The sequence below is a fragment of the Aquarana catesbeiana genome, linkage group LG04 (assembly GCF_042186555.1).
Source record: "Aquarana catesbeiana isolate 2022-GZ linkage group LG04, ASM4218655v1, whole genome shotgun sequence".
Taxonomy (NCBI): Eukaryota; Metazoa; Chordata; class Amphibia; order Anura; family Ranidae; genus Aquarana; species Aquarana catesbeiana.
In genome coordinates, this window is record NC_133327.1 from 18,718,355 (window position 1) to 18,739,605 (window position 21,251).

The following is a 21,251-nucleotide window of genomic DNA, read 5'->3' on the forward strand; positions in this document are numbered from 1 at the left end:
GCTTGTTATGGGGGCACCTGAGCCAAGTCGCTGCTCTGTGTGTCCATTCAGAAACGGAACTGCAGCTCAGCCTCGCCCCCCTCTCTCCTCATTGGCTCACTGACTTTAATTGAAACCACTGGCGCCCGCTGGGTGTCTCAGCCAATCAGGAGGGAAAGTCCCGGACAGCCGAGTCTCTCATGCAACATCACTGGATGTCGAGATTGGGCTCAGGTAAGTATTAGGGGGGCTGCTGCACACAGAAGTTTTTTTTTTTTACTTTAATGGATAGAATGCATTAAGATATAACCACTTTAGAACCACTTTAATGGGTGTTTCATGACTGTGCAATTACTAGTTAAAGTAATGCAGTGCCGAATAGCAAAAAATGCCCTGGTCATGAAGGGGGTAAAATCTTCAAGAGGTAAAGTGATTAATGAATAAAGAGCTGCAAAAGTGTGTGCCTTTATATGTGCCTGCAGTTCAGCATTCACTACCCCACATGTACCCCAGCCAATACTGAAATAGTTTGGGTGGTGTTGGCCTTGGAAGGGTTAGAAGCATGCTATGAACACAATATGCAGTAAGCAGAATAATCATCTAGTTTGAAGGTAATGTGCGTCTCGCAGGTCCCATGCACTTGGCTGAACATCTGTGTGAGCGGTGTAAAAAGCAGATAGTGATACACAACGGAGGACCAGGAAGAAAACTCAGTCACTGATTGGACGATGAACTGCGCTCACAGATGTTCCGCATTATGGGATAAAGGTCGATGAGGCGACCTCTCACTCACCAGCTGCACGCCGCCATGTGTCCTTTTTCCCAGCAGGCCGAGTCTTATACACTCACAGGCTCAGCTCTCCGCACAGCTGGACACAGAGGCTGGGTTGCAGGCTGATTTTTACTGTTTGCTGCTATTATCATTCTTCTGCAGAGGGTGAATGGTTGTGTACACAAATATTGTTAGCCAAAATCCATGATGCATAATGAGTGAGTGAGATGGAGCGTGGCGGATCTTCCATCCAAAATCAATCAAACCAAAAATTCCTTGTTTTAAAAAAGGATTTTTAAAGCCTTCTCTTCTGTCTTGCACAGTTGTACCGGCTCCATTCCTGTACTGACATTACCGACTCTGATTTTGATGCACGCTGTGAGCTTTGTGCATTAGAAGCTGCAGCAAGTCTGGTAGAACCCGTCTTATTTTCTGGAGGCTGTCCACAATCATCTAGACCAGGGATATGCAATTAGTGGACCTCCAGCTGTTGCAAAACTACAAGTCCCATCATGCTTCTGGCTCTGGGTGTTATGCTTGTGGCTATCAGAGTCTTGCTATGCCTCATGGGAGTTGTAGTTCTGAAACAGCTGGAGGTCTGCTGATTGCATATCCCTGATCTAGACCTTCCTCCCAATCCTGGCTGTCCCTGGTCTGCCCCTTTTCATTTATTGGTTTTCAGTTTGTTTAACTGCTTCCTACCTTCCTACCATTGTAAAATGACACCCAAACAGGAGCCCTGTTGTTCTGGGTGGATGTTATATGACGTCCTCCCCAGAACGCACCTCGCCTGGGCCGGGCGGGCCAGGCTCTAGAATGATCTGTCACCCACTGTACACCAGACACAGCGGATGACTGATCAGTGAACCAGCCCGCTGCCGGTACCATTTGAACGCTTTGACCAATCACAGCAGATCACGTGACATTTGTAAACAATTAATGGCTTCGATTTATGCCATTCACTGTGTACTATTGTGTTGATCTCTGTGATTGGTCACAGTGATCACATGGTACAGAAAGAACCAATCACAGCCCATCTGTACCATGTGATTAGCTGTGTCCAATCACAGCCAATCACAGCAATACACACTGAATGAATCTATTTCATTCAGTTAAAAATACTTGCTTATAACAGTGAAAGTCACTGCTATAAGCAATCATAGTGTGCAAAAAAAACAAAAATCCTAATAACCTCCCTAGAGTTGTAACGTGTTACTATGGTAACCAAAGAAATATAGAATACTAGGTTACTATGGTAACTAATACTATGGTTACTATGGTAACCAAAGAAATATAGAATACTAGGTGACTATGATAACTGTTACTATGGTAACCAAAGAAATCTAGACATGATTGTTCCCTTTGTATAGAGTCCTGTGTTGATTGTCAACACAGAGCTCTGGACTGTGATTTGACATAGCCAATCAGCAGGTCCCGGCAATGAATCATTGGATCATGGATCTGCTGACATACTCCCACTGTGTCAAATCACAGCGGAGTAGGCAGGCGGGGTGCATGCCTGAAACCCAGTGACAGACAGCGCCATACGGGTACATTGTGGTGCCTGTAGGAGCCGCCCCGTCGCAGTATATGTACTGCAGTAGGTCGGCGAGTGGTTAATACAGATCCCTCTGGTTCAGTTTTGAGTCCTTAAAAGTCTTCATCCTTTTATTCCAAGTCCTAATGAAGGTGGAGTGTTTGTTGCCAGTTAAGTGTTGACTGTTTTTTATGGTTGAATTGTGAACTCTTGTTTGACTCTCACCTTATGGTTTGAGGCCCATTCATGTATGTTTATAATTTGAGTTATTTTCTGGCGCCCATTGAGGGGGACCTGTTCACTTTGAGAGCTTCCCCAGAAGTACACCCATAAAGAAAAAGACAATGGACTTTACCAGCATTGAAGGGGAACACAGAATTTTCTAAAATATAAGACTTTATTCCAAAGGGTTAAAAAATATATATCAGGCTAAGAGCCGTATAAAATCAAGAAACCACACATTACATTGTAACAAGTTCAACTGCTGACTCACTAGACTACTACATATCCTACTGGGGAGTACATCCCCAAATATTTAATATGTATTAGATGTATAATGTGGTCGTGATTCCTCATGGGTCAACGCGTTTCTCTTAGTCCGCTTCCTCAGGATGCATGTGAATGCAGCAGTAATGACTAGAAGTGAAAAAAAACTGAAAAAAGACATATGAAATATAGATATATAATACAAAAATCATATACAAACACATTTACATTGTATCCCTCAATAGATAGAGCACCCATTTAACGTGTGTGCAGGTAGCATGGCGGCAGCCCCGGCGGGCACCAGAGCAAAAATGAGACCAGGAGGAAGGTAGTTGGCAAAAAGACTTGTCATAATAATATAGCACTATAGCCAGATCATAATAGAAAAATTCACACAGCAATCACAAACAAAATATAGCCTGAAGCCATGTATATATACCTACCAGAAAATGAACTGGAAAAAAGGGAGACAAACTGTCTGTTTGGTCCAACCCCTGTAACTGTCAATTTTGCTGGACAGCTTGGTTTTGTATGTATAGGTGAGGGAAAAAAATGATAAAGGCCTGTGAAAAAAAAAAGTATTCACATACTGAATACTGTCATTAGATGTATTAAAACTCAACTCCAGGCTCCGCCAAGCAAAATGCTGCACACCAAACTGGTCAAACCAAGTCTTTTTGGAGTTAACTTTGTACAGTCATGCTTGAACAGAAAATAACTTTTCCCCAACTGTTACCACAAAGTTGATAGACCACAATGTTTACGGACATTTGTACCCGTTCAGCTAAAAGAGCACGTGTGAGGTCAGGTACTGATGGTAAATGAGAAGACCTGGCTCGGAATGGAGGTTGAGGGCAGGGTTCTGTGCAGACCACTTCAGTTTCTCCAAACCAAACTGGTCAAACCATGTCTTTATGGAGCTGACTTTGTGCACAGGGTCACAGTCATGCTGAAACAGAAAAGATCCTTCACCAAACTGTTACCACAAGGTTGTAAGCATTCAATTATTTAAAATGTCTGTGGGGATTTGTGCCCATTCCACTAAAGGGGCATTAGTGAGGTCAAGTACTGATGTTAAATGAGAAGAACTGTTTCGGTATAGGGGTTGAGGTCAGGGATCTGTGCAGGCCACATGAGTTCATCCACACCAAACTGGACAAACCATGTCTTTATGGAGCCGATTGGTAAACAGAGGAGCAGATGATGGAGCACTATTGACTACACTGTCTTTTTTATGCATTCTTTATTCCAAAACTCCCACATTGAGTATAATACATCACCATACAAGGAACCTCTGTTGTTTCAGAGGAAGTCCTTCTTTGACATATATAGTACAAAATAGGCAGTACAGAGTACATTTAACATATACATGGAGTTGAGCTCCCCTGAAAACAATGTTAGAAAGGGTGGTGGTCAATGTGTGGGTTGGTTTTCAGATTTTTAGGTGGTGGAAAGATGGGTTGAGTAGACTTATAGGTATACAGTACTTGTTGGTGGGTGGGGAAAGAAAGAGGGTACAATTGGGGTTGTTTAGGGTGGTAGGTTAGGAAAGGGGGGGTATTGGGGGGAACCTCCATCCCTCCAATTCTCATGCCTGCCTAAATCTGTCTTCATGCTGAGGGTAATGACTTAAGGAGAAGGACCAAGGCATAGAAGGCTTCATAATCAGATGTAGTGGTAAATGTTGTCCAGTAAAACCATGTAAACAGTCTAAATGGGTTTCTAAAATAGCTTTGTGTGCTATAGAATTAATAGTACCCTTCACTGGAAACGCCTGAACTCAATCATCTGGAAGGATGTCCACCTATACAGCAGAAGCATTTGGGCGTTTATCCTAACTCACCCTCTGGTGACACAGAACTGGCCTTGGGGGATAGTTGTATTTTCCACTACTCTGGATCCACATAGATATCGAATCTGAGAAAAACTGAAAAACTGAAAGCAGACATTCACATATAAATTCAGCTTCTTCTCCTCTGCTCCCCTCAACTTCCCTTTGTCACTATTGGAGATATATATTTTTTTCTTTAGCAAATACTTTTTATTTCAACTTTGGCCCTCTATTCTGGATTCCTAGTTTACTAGGAGAAGATGATGTATTTTGACTCCCCACATCTGGATTCCTCATCTAAACGAGGATGGCATTAATTGGCCACCCACAACATCCTGATACATATATACAGTATGTCACACATCCAAAAAGGCTGTAGAACCAAAATATCACATTGTCACATTTCCACGCCCACAACCCATCTGCACATGAGTTGGATCACAGGACTGTCATCAAGGGGCCAGTTGTGCAATCAAGGAAAAGACAATTGACTCTCAATTCAAGATGGCGGCCCTGGACAGGAGATTTAGCAGAAGAGCAATGGGTGAGAATAGGACAACACAGGATTTGTTGGGCTTGTGATTATGTTTATCCTGCATAAAGGAGCATCAGAGTGGCAAATGGAAAGTAAAATTATTGGGCAGGGGTGAATTTCGTCTTGAACTTGTTGGGCCTTTGTTCGTTTTTTTGTCATTCAGGCTATGTAAGCCGTGTCCCAAGAGTAGTATGTTTTTTTTTAAAAACTAAGCGTTTAATTATCCAATCAGTGAGTTGCATGCCAAAATTGCCCCAAATCACTCCAATCACATATTTGTTTATGAATAGGAATCACAAGCAATCTTATAATTATGTTCACTGTATCCATTACATGGTACAGAGCCTCCGGCATTAGTCATGAGCTCATTTAAAAGCAATGGTTAAACTTTTTCTAGCCCTTCCCATGTTTTCTATGCATTCTTCATTTTCTCACATATAATTAAAGTGTACCTGTCATGCTAGAAAATATAGGTATGCCCATTGCTGCTCTAAAAAATCTCAATTGCCTGGTTATTATGTGGACCCCTCTAGCTTTAATATTGTCTGGGTCACTGACCTGGAACCTGGAACAATTATACAGAATAGAACAGTCAGACGTCCTTATATTAGCATCTTTGTGAATCAAAATATTAAGGAGAAGTATCACTCCCATTTTTTTTTTTATGTTCTGTTCCCCAAGGAACAAAGTTAGTTATAGTTATAGTAGAACTATAGGCAAAAAGTTTTTTTTTCATTTTGGATAACGTAAGGAATGGTTATATATATTTTTTGCCATCTTTGTCCCATTGTGGAGATTTACCTTCACTTCCTGTCCCATAGTCAAACAGGAAATGAGAGGAAATCCCTGCAAATTAAGGGAATTCCCTGCAGACCCCCAGGTCACCAGAATTATTAGAAGACTTCCCCTCTATTACTTTTCTGGGGGCAGCCCAAAATTTGGGATTTTCTTTTACTTTCACTTTGGACGATAATGGTAAACAGGACAAACAGAGAGGGTGAATCGACCTAATGGGAGCACTATTGCAGGCTATACCCCCGTTGTCCCCTTAGAACAAAACACATTAATTAAAAAATCAAAGTGTGACTTCTTCTTCAATATACCATTGCAAGTTTTTTTTCTTATGTCTATTCAATAAGTGTCTGTAGATCTTGTGTGCCGAAACCTTTCTGTGTTCTCTTATTCTGATGATTATTTTGAACTACATACCCTGTTTCCCCAAAAATAAGACCTAGCGTGATTGTCGGTGATGACTGCAATATAAGCCCTAGTTAAAGTCCTTGTAGGTCCCATTTTCAGGGTAGGGCTTATTTTCGGGGAAACAGGGTAGGGCTTATTTGGGGGATAGGGCTTATATTGCAGCCATTACCGACTATCATGCTAGGTCGTATTTTCGGAGAAACAGGGTAGTTGCCAGCTATCTATGAGGAGTACAGAACCTCTCCCTCCAATATTATGAAGAAGCTAAGACTGGGAGTTGTTCTGTATCCCCGTCCTAGGGTGACAATGGTGCTCCTCTACAGATACAATACAGTGAGTGTGTGTTTTCACTCAGACAAAACGTGTGTTACTGGCAGGATCACCAGGTGAAATTTAAAGAAAAAAAACTGAAAAGAGTAAATGAATGAGGCCTCCACATCTAAAGTTTGGTAAACTGCAATAAATTACATTTATGGTAGTATAGTAAACTTGACAGGTCATGCTGTAAAATCTTTGAATTTTTTCACATTTGTGTCATAATTTTCTATGTTTGACACGTCACCATGCTGTCTTGCAGGATCAGCAGAAGAAGGTGTGGTACGGCTTGTGAATGGCTCCGGTCCTCACGAAGGCCGGGTGGAAGTGTATCATGAAAAGCGTTGGGGAACAGTCTGTGATGACGGCTGGGATAAGAAGGATGGGGATGTGGTTTGCCGAATGTTGGGGTACAAGGGAGCAGAAGAGGTCTATAGGACGGCCAGGTTTGGACAAGGTAAGGTCCTGCATTGGAATCCAGCACAAACCAGAGAGGGGCAGGAGTGAAAAGTAGCTGCCGTCTAATCTCATTGGCAGCATTGAGCTAATTGATTTGCAAATCAATCATTTAGTTGATCCATATTGTTTTAAAATGACCAGAATGGAGGTGTCAAATCTATGTAAAATCATATAGTTCTGTGACCTGGATCCCAAAATGGTGTGATTGTCAGCAGATCTGTATGCAAATGTTCAGGTGAATAAATATCATTACCCAACAGGCCACCTTTGGGTACATTAATGAGATTTTGCCAAACGGATAGAGAAAAACTTCCTAAATGTCCCAATGTACAGGAGACAGTTCGATTTTGTAGACCAGGAGTTACCAAACCTTTCCAAACAAGGGGCTAGTTTACTGACCTCCAAATATTAGGGGGGCCAGACTGTGGCCATTGGGAGTAGAAAATGCCCCAGCATTGGTGGGAGTAAACAATGCCATAGGCTTGGTGGTCAGTGGGAGTATAAAAATGACATCATAATTCCCTGTCTCTGGTGTCAGTGGGAGGAATAGTGCCCCGTAATTGGTGTCTGTGGGAGAACTAGTTCCCTGTCTCTGGTGTCAGTGAGAGGAATAGTGCCCCGTAATTGGTGTCTGTGGGAGAACTAGTTCCCTGTCTCTGGTGTCAGTGAGAGAAATAGTGCCCCGTAATTGGTGTCAGTGGGAGTTCCCTGTCTTCAGTGTTAGTGGGATGAATAGTACCTCATCTTTGGTGTTAGTAGAAGGAATTGTGCCTCGTATCAGTGTAACGAATTGTGCTACGGGCTGGATAAAGGTAAGCAAAGGGCCACATCCGACCCACAGGCCATAGTATGGGAAAACCTGTTTTAGACTCATAAATTTGCAAATTTTCTGAATTTTGCCTAGATATGAGTAAATGATGGGAGCAAAGTAAAGATATTGTTTGGGCGTGGGAAAAAATATCTTGTTTTAGACTAGAAAAAGGATGATGTTAGAAGATGAGTATTGGTAACTCTTTCAGCCAATTTTCTTTGTGAGACATCTGTGAAGGTTCTCTTGCTATCCTGGTCATAGTAAATCTTCAAGTAGTTACTCACATTCAACTGGACTTGTTCTGTAATGCTGAAGACATTTCACTGCTCATTTAAGAACATTACAGGGTTGTAAATGTTTGTGAAACCACCATGCTCTAATTTCATAATCCAATCCCATGGTGGCATAATGTCTGGGGCGGGTGTTGATAGTTCATGTTATGCGGTTGAAGGTATCCATTGTCAAATCACCAGGATAAAGATTTTATGAGATATAACTGCAGATTGTATACATGATACAGATTTTTTTAATCTAATTTCATTATCCAATCCCATAGGGGCATGATGTCTGGGGCAGGTGTTCATAGTTCTTCCTACATGGTTGAAAGTGTCTATTGTCATATCACAAGGGTAGAGATGTTGTTAGATGCAACTGCAGATTGAATACATGATGCACATTTTTTTTCACCTAATTTGGTAATCCAATCCAGTGGTGGCATGATGTCTGGGACATGTGTTGATAGTTCAAGTTACACGGTTGAAGGTGCCTATTGTCAAATCACGGGGGGTAGAATTGTTTTGAGATATAACTGCAGATTGTACATGATGCACATTTTAGAGCTGATCATTGCTCAGTAGTCTTTAGAAGCTTATGGCCAACCAAATCCTCTCAGGCACACTATACTTTTATGGAGGAGAATAATGGGACCTACTTTCAGACCACAGGTCTTCACTCCAAAATATGAGGCATTCGTGGGGGTGATTTATTTGCACTCTCCAGTTTGAGTAAATGAACCTCATGAACTCATATACAGTATTAAAGCGTCTCATAAATTCAACTCTTGTGGTCCTTAGAAACCAATAATTTATACCAGCAGTGGAAAATGCCATTTGGGAAAGGAAGACAGGAAGAGTGAATCCTTCCATCGAGGATGCAGCCACAATAAAACTCTGACAGGTGTTCCCTAGTCTATCTGTAACCAAGAGACAAAAAGGTTTTGGCTTCAAATACTTTAGATGCAAACCCACTCAATAAAATCTTATAGAAGTTCTAAAATGTGAATGTATTTTCAAAAGTCATTTCCAAAAGGCAGGTCAGGTAGGTCAGTGCGGGTCAGTGTATGTCAGGTAGGTCAGTGCAGGTCAGTGTATGCCAGGAAGGTCAGTGCAGGTCAGTGTATGTCAGGTAGGTCAGTATATGTCAGGTAGGTCAGTGCGGGTCAGTGTGTGTCAGGTAGGTCAGTGTATGTCAGGTAGGTCAGTATATGTCAGGTAGGTGAGTGTAATGGTCAGTGTATGTCAGGTAGGTCAGTGTGTGTCAGGTAGGTCCTACCTACCTGGCACACACTGACCTACCTGACATACACTGACCCGCACTGACCTACCTGACATACACTGGACTACCTGACATACAATGACCCACACTGACCTACCTGACATACACTGTCCATTACACTCACCTACCTGACATACACTGACCTACCTGACATACACTGACCCACACTGACCTACCTGACATACACTGACCTATCTGACATACACTGACCCGCACTGACCTACCTGACATACACTGACCCTCACTGACCTACCTGACATACACTGACCCGCACTGACCTACCTGACATACGCTGACCTACCTGACATACACTGACCCGCACTGACATACCTGACATACGCTGACCTACTTGACATACACTGACCCGCACTGACCTACCTGACATACACTGACCCGCACTGACCTACCTGACATACACTGACCTGCACTGACCTACCTGACATACACTGACCTCCCTGACATACACTGACTCACACTGAACTACCTGACATACACTGACCCGCACTGACCTACCTGACATACACTGACCCGCACTGACCTACCTGACATACACTGACCCACACTGACCTACCTGATATACACTGACCTACCTGACATACACTGACCTACCTGACATACACTGACCATTACACTCACCTACCTGACATACACTGACCATTACACTCACCTACCTGACATACACTGACCTACCTGACATACATTGACCCGCACTGACCTACCTGACATAGACGGACCTGCACTGACCTACCTGACATACACTGACCTACCAAGACACACACTGACCTACCTGACATACACTGACCTACCTGACATACACTGACCCACACTGACATGCACTGACCTACCTGACCAGACTACAGGTGACGTGACCTCCTCATGCAGCTCAGCCGTAGTGTGCGGTGCGCCCATCACAGTAGAGTAGACAGCAGGCACTCCAGGCAGCCAGAGACAGAGCCATGACAGGACAGAAGAGGAGAGGAGAGCCACCTGCCCGCCCGAGCGCCGAGTGGGGATCTTCTCACAGTGGCGCGGCCGCATCTTAAAGCGGGGGTCCACCTATCTATCGTTTTTTTTTTTTTTGAGTTCATTCACAAACTTTTCTTCTCAGCATTACATACTCACATATTGTGTGTAATATGTCCGCCTGTGTCAGATTTTGTCGGAAAGAATAACTTATATTATTCACTGCAGGCGGTTTCCATCTTCATTGTGGGCATTTGAAGCCCACAAGCATTTATTTCCTGGATGTGGTGAATGCTGTGCTCCCAGCATTCACTGCTCGTTCCCGCACATGCTCAGTGGCATCCTGGGAAGCCTGAGACTAGCTCCCAGGAGTCTGGGAGAGGCTAGAAACACGCCTACTCCCACGGGAGGAGAACCAGGAAGTGCAAAGAAGAATAGAAAAATAAAAGGTAATTACGGCGATTTAAATTTTTTAAAACGGCATGTCAGCATCTAGGCAAGGAAGAGAATACATACAGATATTGTTCAAAATTTGGGTGGAACCCCGCTTTAATTCCCGCCTTCTGGAGCTGCGGCGCCTATGATGGACGTCCCGTGGTCCCCGCATTGGACCAGTGGGACGTCCATCATAGGTGCTGCAGGCTCCAGAAGGCGGGACCTGCTATGTCACTCGGCCATGCTCGGGTCAGATCGGTTCCCGCTCGGCGGGCTAATAACAAAACTGTGCATGCCCAAGACCCGGGGCTTTTTGGGGACCCACTCGGGGCTCCAGCCACCGTCAGCCCCCCTCCTGATGCCACTGCCAAAAGGGTTAAAGAGGTTGTAAACCTCCAAGAAAAAAAATCCCCCCCCAAAAATGCAAGAAAAATGCATAATGAACTAGTATGCATCGCATACTAGCTCATTATGAAACACTTACCTTAGAACGATGCCCTGCAGCAGTGCTGGCACACCGCTGACATGGCCGACATCTTTCCCAGAGTTACTTCTGGATTCGCGGGCTCTGGTGCTGTGATTGGCCGGAGCTGCAATGACGTCACTCCTGAGCATGTGTGCGGATGTCGCCAGTCACGGCTCGAGCCCAAAAGAAACGGCACGCATGCGCTGATGACATCAGCGGCAACGTATATAGTAAATATACTTGCACCATTTAGGAGATATTTACAGTACCTACAAGACTTTACTTCCTCTTTAAATCTACAGCTTTCAGTGAAATAATACATGGTGATTCTGTCATGAAGGCCCTTATGCAGAGAACAACACTCTGTCCCTGTCTTCAAACTGCAGAATTTAGCATTGTCACACGGGCTTGAGAAAGACAACAATTACAACTTATATTGTGCAGGCATGGCCCACTATTGTCACCATCAGGAAACCCACCATCACGGTTAACACTACATAATGTTCACATTGCATAATGTTTTAGCAAAATGAACTCTTTAAAAATCACATGGGCACCTGCTTTATACATAGACATGTACTGTTTTGGGGACTGGGTCTCGAATTTATCTGTGCACCCAAGCCTAGTTCTGAATATTAGCAAACTGAATGTCATTAGTAAGAATTTACATCTACTTTACTTATCTCAATCCCACCATGTTTGTTCATTTCCAAAAAAAGTGCCAGAAAACCTTGGGGTGTCTTTTTTTTAGATTTTTGGGGTGTTCGCACTTTCCTGGCATTTTTATTTTAACAGAGATTAAAGAATAACTAAAGGCAAAACTTTTTCTTTAGCTTTGGACAGAGTGTAGATGTATTAGAGCCCCTGTCAGTTTGTATTGCTGTATGTGCCCCCGTTAAGGAAATTTACCCTCTCTATTTGTTTTGTTTACCATTTTCATTGAAAGTGAAAGTAAAGAAAATCTCAAATTTTTGTTTGTCCTCAGATAAGTAACAGAGGAGATTTTCCACTGGGGACACTGGTTCTGGTGACCTGGGGGTCCCCAAGGGATTCCCTTAATTTGCAGAGCTTTCATCTTACTTTCTGTGTGGCTATGGGACAGGAAGTGAAGGGAAATCTCCCCAATGGGACACTGATGGTGAACACAAATCTGACAGGGGCTATTGCTCTTGCTCTATCCATAATGAAAAAAAAGTTTTGCCTATAGTTCTACTTTAATAAAAATAGCATTTTTTCCCAAATTTTTGGTCTTTTCCCCTTTATATAGTAAAAAATTAAAACCCCATTTATTATTAAATACCACCAGAAGTAATCTCTATCTGTCTCAAAATAATGATATAAAATGTATTTGGGTACAGTGTTATATGACGGAGTAAATGCCATTCAAATGATCACAGCACTAAAAACTGAAAAATGGTCTTGTAATGAAGTAGTATTACAGGCTGGTACCCAGGGGGTTAAATGTTGCTTATGTTCTCTATTTCTATTGATAACCTCTCTCGGATAATTAGATCCAGATGTGCCGTCTCTTCCCACAGTTCTGGACGTGGCACACTTATTAGTTTCACTCAGAACAAAGGCCAGTTAGAAGGGAAAATAAGAGGATTCCACCACTGTAGAGCCAACTCAATAAAGAGTTTTTTCCAGGGAAAGAACAGTGAGAAATATACTGACATGTCTTGCTGGAAACAAATTATCATCTATCAGGTGCCTGCACTAAACGTGAGCCCCAGAAATCCCATTTTGCTGTTCGGGATGGCCAAGTGAACAAAGGAGCTGACACTCATATATTCCAAACACTCTACTGCCTTGCAAACAGAAAATATTTTTTATCACAGTGATGGGGAAACAATATATACTGTATACTGCAGATTACAATTCTGGTTACTAGTATATCATTGTATTAAAATGGATCCTCACTCTCCACATCCCCCTTCTTGCAGTCCACTCCTACCCCAGTATCTTTTTGGAGACCTTCTGGATTCCCACCAAGGCAAGAATGACATGAGTGTTGCCTGAAACTTCCTGGTATACTGACGTCATTCATCCCTGGAGACCTAGGGGTACTCTACGGCACATGCATCATAGGGCTTCATTGGGGAGCCAACTGTCTCCTCCTGGTTCCTGCAGGTGGCCCCCTGATGATGCTCCATGCATGTGATCAGGTTTCCAATGACATCATAGACGAAAATGGAGGCACAGGACCTGGTGTGCACTGGTGGAGCAGTGGATCCCTACAGAACACCACTGAATTGCTGGGTGTGTATGTTTTTTGTACATAACTCAGCGATAAAAGCTTTTTTTAGTTTTTTTTTTTTACTTAATGTTGGATGGAGTGGTAAAGTGGTTAGAACCTCTGTCGAGTTTTTACTGCTTGTAAAAATATTATTGAGAGGGCCAGATCAAAAATCAAAGAATCCAAAAACTATTTATTTTAGGGTTTGCTTATAGGAAGAAAACATGGAACGTCCAACACTTTTTGGAGGTTCAAATGCTCCCCTTTGTCGGGGCAGAGCCTTTTTTGCATTTTTTGTTTATTTTTTATTTTGCGCAAAAAAAAACATTTTAGGCCTAAAAAATTGTTACAACACCCAAAGAGTATATATTTTCTGAAAGCAGAGACTAAAATGGTGGCGGTTCAAAGTTTTTAGGTCACACAATATAAGCGTTTAGGTTTATATTAGTTTTATCAAAATCAGGTTTATCAAGCTCAAATTCTCAGTAAAAGAAACACATCAAAAAATTATTTTAGTGCACACAAAGGCAATATATTATCCAATTGTTTGGTAAAATATAAAAGAAGAGGTTATGCCCAACCGTTGTCTGCCATCCTCTCCCCTGCAGCCACCACTGACTGACACAGGGGAGCTGGATCACATGACCGGAGCGGAGCAAGCTGAAAATAAGTACGTATACACATTTTGTTTTAAACAGTTTAGGCAGCATAGGTAGCAGGAAGGAGGAGGAGACCATTTAAGGCTAGGTTAGTGTTAGGCAAGAATGCTACTTTAAGTTCATATCCTCAATCTGGACCTATAAGGCTAAGTAAGCCCCATTACAGTATTCCACACAACATCAGTAAGAACAACAGTAAAGTACCTGGAGCCTAATTGTCAATGTTGGCCGGCTTTCGTTGGGGCCCTTCTGTCGGCGGTGCACATGAAACTGTCCCTTTAAGGCTGTACACAAAGGATCGCTGATGGGCTGTTAAATAGGGTAGTCTCAGTAATCAATAACTGTGGGCACCAGGGGTTAAGCTCGATAGTTCCTTTCACCACTCCTTGTACACAAGAGATCAAGTCCAGTGGGGAGAGGAAATGAAAGGAGAATGGCACATGCAGTCTGCTGCACACCCAGCTACACCTGTGAAGTGCCTCCTGGAATGTCTCCTTCACGAGGTAGTTTGCAAGATCTCACGCATTTGCAGGGTGTCTGCCAATTCACTGGGGTATCTGATACATTTGTTAACACGCTGTGAATCTTGTTTATTGCAGCGCTGGATAGGAGCAATGTAGGGAGAATTTTGCCTACAAGCAAGACAATGCTGGGCTCCATAACCTAGAATGTTTTTATTTTTAATTTTTTACAAGGACAACTATTAGGACTATATGGTCTCATTCAGATAGGTGTAGTACAGTGTACCCCTGTGTTTTCTCGGACAGGGATGCAGAGGTGTACTATAAATCCCTCTGCAGGCAGCCCCATTCATGTCTATTGGCCTGCAGTGCCTGCATGGACATAGCCACTGCTTCCTAATTGACAGCGTGGGTGCACGTCCCCAAATGCAAATGAACAGACACAGCCACTGCATCCCAGTTGACATGAATGGGACTGCCTGCACTGGGATGAGTGGAACACCTGACCTGTACATCCCTGTACAGGCAAATACAGCCCTGGCATGGGCATAAGCTGCAGTATGCCCATGTGAACGAGGCCTGAAGTTTAATTATTGATAGGTAGGATGGAGTTCCTCTGTAGTGTGTGAGTTAGCCTGGTGGAAATGAACATGTGCATTATAAAAACAAGAGAGTCTTACATTACTTTATATTTTCTGAATATTTTCTGAATTTTTTTTTTTTTTTTTTATTATTATTATTATTATTATACATCTCGAACAGCATTTTGAAACTTCTCTTCAAAGCAGCCGTTGAACAAAGCCCTTGTGTCATGTTAAGAACGCTTTGGAAAATATAATTTGCCAGCTGCAAACCGCGAGCCTGAATTAAAAGTAGCATATTCAGCCGAGCACCGCACAAACCCAAGAGCGTTCTCTTCAGCACGGCGAAAACTGACCTTCAATCCAATTGAGATAAGGTTACAATCTGCAGGATTATAGGCGTGTGCGAGGCATGTGAATTATGTTTTATCACGGGCCTCCCATATGGGAGTAATTACGGCTTAAACAGCACGAGCCACATGTTCTCCTCTAGATTGTTGTGGAGAACATAAGCTGGTTTTTCCTTTTCACTAAACCATCAAAACCTTCCTAAAAACCCTTGTTTATTTACAAGCTGCCTCTGAAAAGGTGACCCCACCAGCTCTCTAATATGACATGGCCATACTCTAGGTCCTTGGGAATAGATTCCACAAGTCATACGAGAAGAGAGACAGCTCCTCAAGACTTTGATAGTCCTGGTCCAGTCTTTTGAGAAGATTTTCAATTATGTATAGCCATTTTTTTTAATGTTTGGGTAGAGGAGGGAAGAGTTAGAACCAATGTCAAGTTTTTCCTGCTATCTGTGACCCCACTGAGAAGATTCAACCTCTCTCTTTCTCACGTTGGCTATGGTTACCAAAACATAAGCTGGCTTTTTCTTTTCACTTAATAAGCCACCAAAATCTTCCTAAAAAAACTCATTAATTTACAGAATACCCCTAAATAGGTGACTCCACCATTAGGGATGAGCTTCGTGTTCGAGTCGAACCCATGTTCGACTCGAACATCGGCTGTTCGCCCGTTCGCCGAATTGCGAACGATATGGGCCGTTCGCGCCAAATTCGTGTGGCACGTCACGGCCCATAATTCACTGCGGCATGACAGTGCATTGCTTGCTGATGATTGGCCAAGCATGCACTATGACCCGCATGCTTGGCCCATCACAGCGCCGCCTGAACAGAGAGCCATAATTGGCCAAAGCCAAGGAGGCTTTGGCCAATTATGGCTCAGGGGATTTAGTACACGCCCCACACTATATAAGGCCGCCTGCACGGCGGCCCTGTGTAGTGTGTGTTCCGGCGTTCATTGAGAGAGAGAGAGAGACAGACAGTGTCATTTGATTTGAGTTAGATAGATTAGGCAGAACAGTCAGTCAGTTAGCTGCACTTACAGTGTATTGTGTATATATATGCATCCCAGGTGTTGCATATATATATATATATATACACTGTATTCAGTTTAGCTAGATCCGTTCCTGTTATCTTCTAGACTATTTACATTTAGTACAGTGCGTCCTGCTCACAGTGTTCAGCTAGATCCGTTCCTGTTATCTTCCTACTGACAGGCAGGCTTGTCTGGTTACAGTATATAAAGCTACCTGAAGAAAATTACTGGTGTTCTATTTGATCCTATTAGTACCACGGTCAGGCAGCTAGACTATTTACATTTAGTACAGTGCGTCCTGCTCACAGTGTTCAGCTAGATCCGTTCCTGTTATCTTCCTACTGACAGGCAGGCTTGTCTGGTTACAGTATATAAAGCTACCTGAAGAAAATTACTGGTGTTCTATTTGATCCTATTAGTACCACGGTCAGGCAGCTAGACTATTTACATTTAGTACAGTGCGTCCTGCTCACAGTGTTCAGCTAGATCCGTTCCTGTTATCTTCCTACTGACAGGCAGGCTTGTCTGGTTACAGTATATAAAGCTACCTGAAGAAAATTACTGGTGTTCTATTTGATCCTATTAGTACCACGGTCAGGCAGCTAGACTATTTACATTTAGTACAGTGCGTCCTGCTCACAGTGTTCAGCTAGATCCGTTCCTGTTATCTTCCTACTGACAGGCAGGCTTGTCTGGTTACAGTATATAAAGCTACCTGAAGAAAATTACTGGTGTTCTATCCCAGCTTAGTGCAGCTACAGGCCATTAGTATGTCTGGAAGGCCAAGAAGGAGAGGCAGACAGTCACAAGCCAATAAGAGAGGGCAAGCAGGCTCTATGTCTAGTGCTGGTCGTGGAGACGGTGCATCCTCATCAGCACGTGGCCATGGGACACGCTGGGCCTTTTTTTCGGCAGCTGGCCGTGTTGAGCCGCAACATGCGGAAGACTTGGTCGAGTGGATGACCAAGCCGTCCTCATCCTCCTCATCCTCTCTCACCCATGCCCAGGGTGCTTTGTCTGGCAAAGCAGCGGCCTCTTCCCTCAGCTCAATGTCATCAGTGACTCCTTCCCTAGCTCCACCATGTCCTCATGAGGATTCCCTCGAACTGTTTGACCACAGTGTTGGGTACATGCTCCAGGAGGATGCCCAGCGTTTGGAAGGCTCTGATGATGATACTGAGCTCGATGAAGGCAGTAACATGAGCACGGACAGAGGGGGTGCCCAAGAAGGACAGCAATCTGGCAGTCATGCTCCCCCTGCTGCAGCATACTGCCAGGTTTGCTCCAGTGATGAGGAGGGAGGGGATGATGAGGTCACTGACTCAACGTGGGTGCCTGATAGGAGAGAGGAGGAGGAGGATGAGGAGGAGGCGGCACATCACCAACGAGGCAGGATGCCCTCCAGGGGCCAGCCTAAGGGCAGCACATTGACTGCATCACACCCCAAAGCTCCACATGTGCAGGGCGCTGCAGTCTCTGCGCGTTATTCAAAAAGTTCTTTGGTGTGGGCCTTTTTTGAGCCGAGTGCATCAGATCGCACCGCTGCTATTTGCAACATATGTCTCAAGCGTATCTCACGTGGCCAAAACATCTCCCGCTTGGGTACCACATGCTTGACCAGACATATGTTGACCTGCCATGCAGTTCGTTGGCAAGCGTATCTAAAAGACCCACACCAAAGAACAAAGAGGATCTCTCCTTGCTCCTCATCAGCTGAGATTTCCAACCCCACTAGACCTCCAGTCCTCTCTGAGACCTGCAGTGAGAGGAATGAAGGTGTAGAATTAGGTGTGTCACAGCCAAGTACTTGTGGGCAATCTGCTTTTGGTACACCGACGTCAGATTGTACCAGGCAAATTTCCCTGCCCCAGCTGCTGCACCGCCGAAAGAAGTTTGCTCCCAGCCATCCACATGCCCAGCGGTTGAATGCTAGCTTGGCAAAATTGCTAGCACTTCAACTGCTGCCTTTTCAGTTGGTAGACTCTGCCCCCTTCCGTGAGTTTGTGGAATGTGCGGTTCCTCAGTGGCAGGTACCCAAACGCCACTTTTTCTCACGGAAGGCAATTCCGGCTCTCTACCGGCATGTGGAAGGCAATGTCCATGCCTCGCTGGACAGGGCGGTCAGCGGTAAGGTGCATATTACCGCTGACTCATGGTCCAGCAGGCATGGACAGGGACGTTACCTAAGTTTCACGGCACATTGGGTGACTCTGCTGGCAGCTGGGAAGGATGCAGGACAAGGTGCAGTAGTGTTGGAGGTTGTTCCGCCACCACGCCTCCAAAATGCTGATTGTGACACACCTCTCTCCTCCACCCCCTCCTCTTCTTCTTCCTTCATGGCCTCTTCCTCGGAACCAGCGGTGCTCCGTAGTCGTTTAAGGGGCTACGCAAGTACGCAGGCCAAAAGATGCCATGCGGTGCTTGAGCTGGTGTGCTTGGGGGACAGGAGCCACACTGGGGCAGAGGTTCTGTCAGCTCTGCAGGGGCAGGTTCAGAGGTGGTTGACGCCACGCCAACTTAAGGCAGGAATGGTGGTTTGCGACAATGGCACCAACCTCCTCTCTGCCCTCCGACAGGGACAAATGACCCATGTGCCCTGTTTGGCTCACGTCCTTAACTTGGTGCAGTGGTTCTTGGGCAGGTACCCGGGCTTACAGGGTGTCCTGAGGCAGGCCAGGAAAGTCTGTGTGCATTTCCGCCGGTCATATAATGCCAGTGCTCGGCTGACGGACCTCCAAAAGGAGTTTAACCTGCCCAAGAACCGCCTAATCTGTGACATGCCCACCAGGTGGAACTCAACGTTGGCCATGCTGCAGCGGCTGCACACGCAGCAGAGGGCCATCAATGAGTACCTGTGCGACTATGGCACCAGGACAGGGTCAGGGGAGCTTGGTTTTTTTTCCCCACGCCAGTGGGCCATGATCAGGGATGCATGCACTGTCCTGTCACCATTCGAGGAGGCCACGAGGATGGTGAGCAGTGACAGTGCATGCATCAGTGACACTGTCCCCCTTGTCCACCTGTTGGAGCACACGCTGCGTGGAATAATGGACAGGGCACTTGAGGCAGAACAGAGGCAGGAAGAGGAGGACTTCCTTAGCTCTCAAGGCCCCCTTTATCCAGACAGTGTTCCTGCGTGCCCGCCGATCACACAGGAAGAGGACGAGGAGGAGGAGGAGGAGGAGGAGGAGGAAGATTGTGTCAGTATGGAGGTGGAGCCTGGCACTCAGCATCAGCAGCAGTCTTTAAGGGATCAGTCCCAAGAAACACATGGACTTGTACGTGGCTGGGAGGAGGTGGCTGCGGACGTTGTCGTCCTTAGTGACCCAGAGGACTCCGGACCGAATGCCTCAGCAAACCTACGCTGCATGGCCTCCCTGATCCTGCAAAGCCTGCGTAAGGATCCTCGTATTCATGGTATCAAGGAGAAGGACCAATACTGGCTGGCAACCCTCCTTGATCCACGTTACAAGGGTAAGGTTGCGGACCTTATCTTGCCATCGCAGAGGGAGCAGAGGATGAAACATCTTCGGGAGGCCTTGCAGAAAGGTCTGTGCAATGCGTTCCCAGAGACTGGGAGGTTACAAACTCCTGTTTCTGGACAACGTGTTGCTGAGGCTTCGGTCAGTCAAAGAAGGAGCGGTGGAGAAGGTGGCCGTCTGACCGATGCGTTCAGACAATTTTTTGGTCCGCAGCCCCAAGGTATGATCGGTTCCAGCAACCATCGCCAGCGTCTGTTTTACATGGTGCAGGAATACCTAGGGGCAAGATCAGACTTGGACACCTTTCCCACCAAAAATCCTCTGGGTTACTGGGTCTTGAGGATGGATCACTGGCCAGAGCTTGCACAGTATGCAATTGAGCTACTGGCCTGTCCTGCATCCAGCGTTCTTTCGGAACGCACATTCAGTGCTGCTGGAGGCGTGGTAACCGATCACAGGGTGCGTCTGTCCACCGACTCGGTCGATCGGCTGACCTTCATAAAAATGAATGAGTCTTGGATCACCACCAGCTACCAAGCACCTGATGCTGATGTAACCGAATAATTTTTTTTGAAATCTCAGATCCCTTCAAAGACTGCCTATGCTGATGCTGAGTGACTATCCCTGAGTAATTATCCTCTTCCTCCTCAATCATCACGCTGATAGCTTGTAAGAACATTTTTGGTTTTGGGCGCCACCACCAGTGCCTAAGGCACAATTTTTCAGCCCCTGTTTAACAGGGGCGTGTTAATTACAATTTTTGATGTAATACTTTGCAGCAGGGCTCGTTCCTGCATTCCAACTAGAGTGTCTGTGAGGGGTTGCAGTGTTGTGGCACCAGCACCAGTGCCTAAGGCCCAATTTTTCTGCCCCTGTCTAACAGGGGCGTGTAATTACAATTTTTGATGCAATACTTTGCAGCAGGGCTCGTTCCTGCGTTCCAACTAGAGTGTCTATGAGGGGTTGCAGTGTTGTGGCACCAGCACCAGTGCCTAAGGCCCAATTTTTCTGCCCCTGTCTAACAGGGGCGTGTAATTACAATTTTTGATGCAATACTTTGCAGCAGGGCTCGTTCCTGCGTTCCAACTAGAGTGTCTGTAAGGGGT

At 44.9% G+C, this 21,251-nt stretch overlaps 1 protein-coding gene across 1 annotated transcript in view; it reads left to right on the top strand.

Moving 5' to 3' along the window:
* SCARA5 (scavenger receptor class A member 5) overlaps nt 1–21,251 on the top strand; it is a 430,857-nt gene that overhangs the window by 388,186 nt on the left and 21,420 nt on the right. The window contains exon 8 of the mRNA XM_073624887.1: nt 6,918–7,112. Coding sequence (XP_073480988.1) covers nt 6,918–7,112 — 195 coding nt within the window. The remainder of the gene's footprint in view (nt 1–6,917; nt 7,113–21,251) is intronic.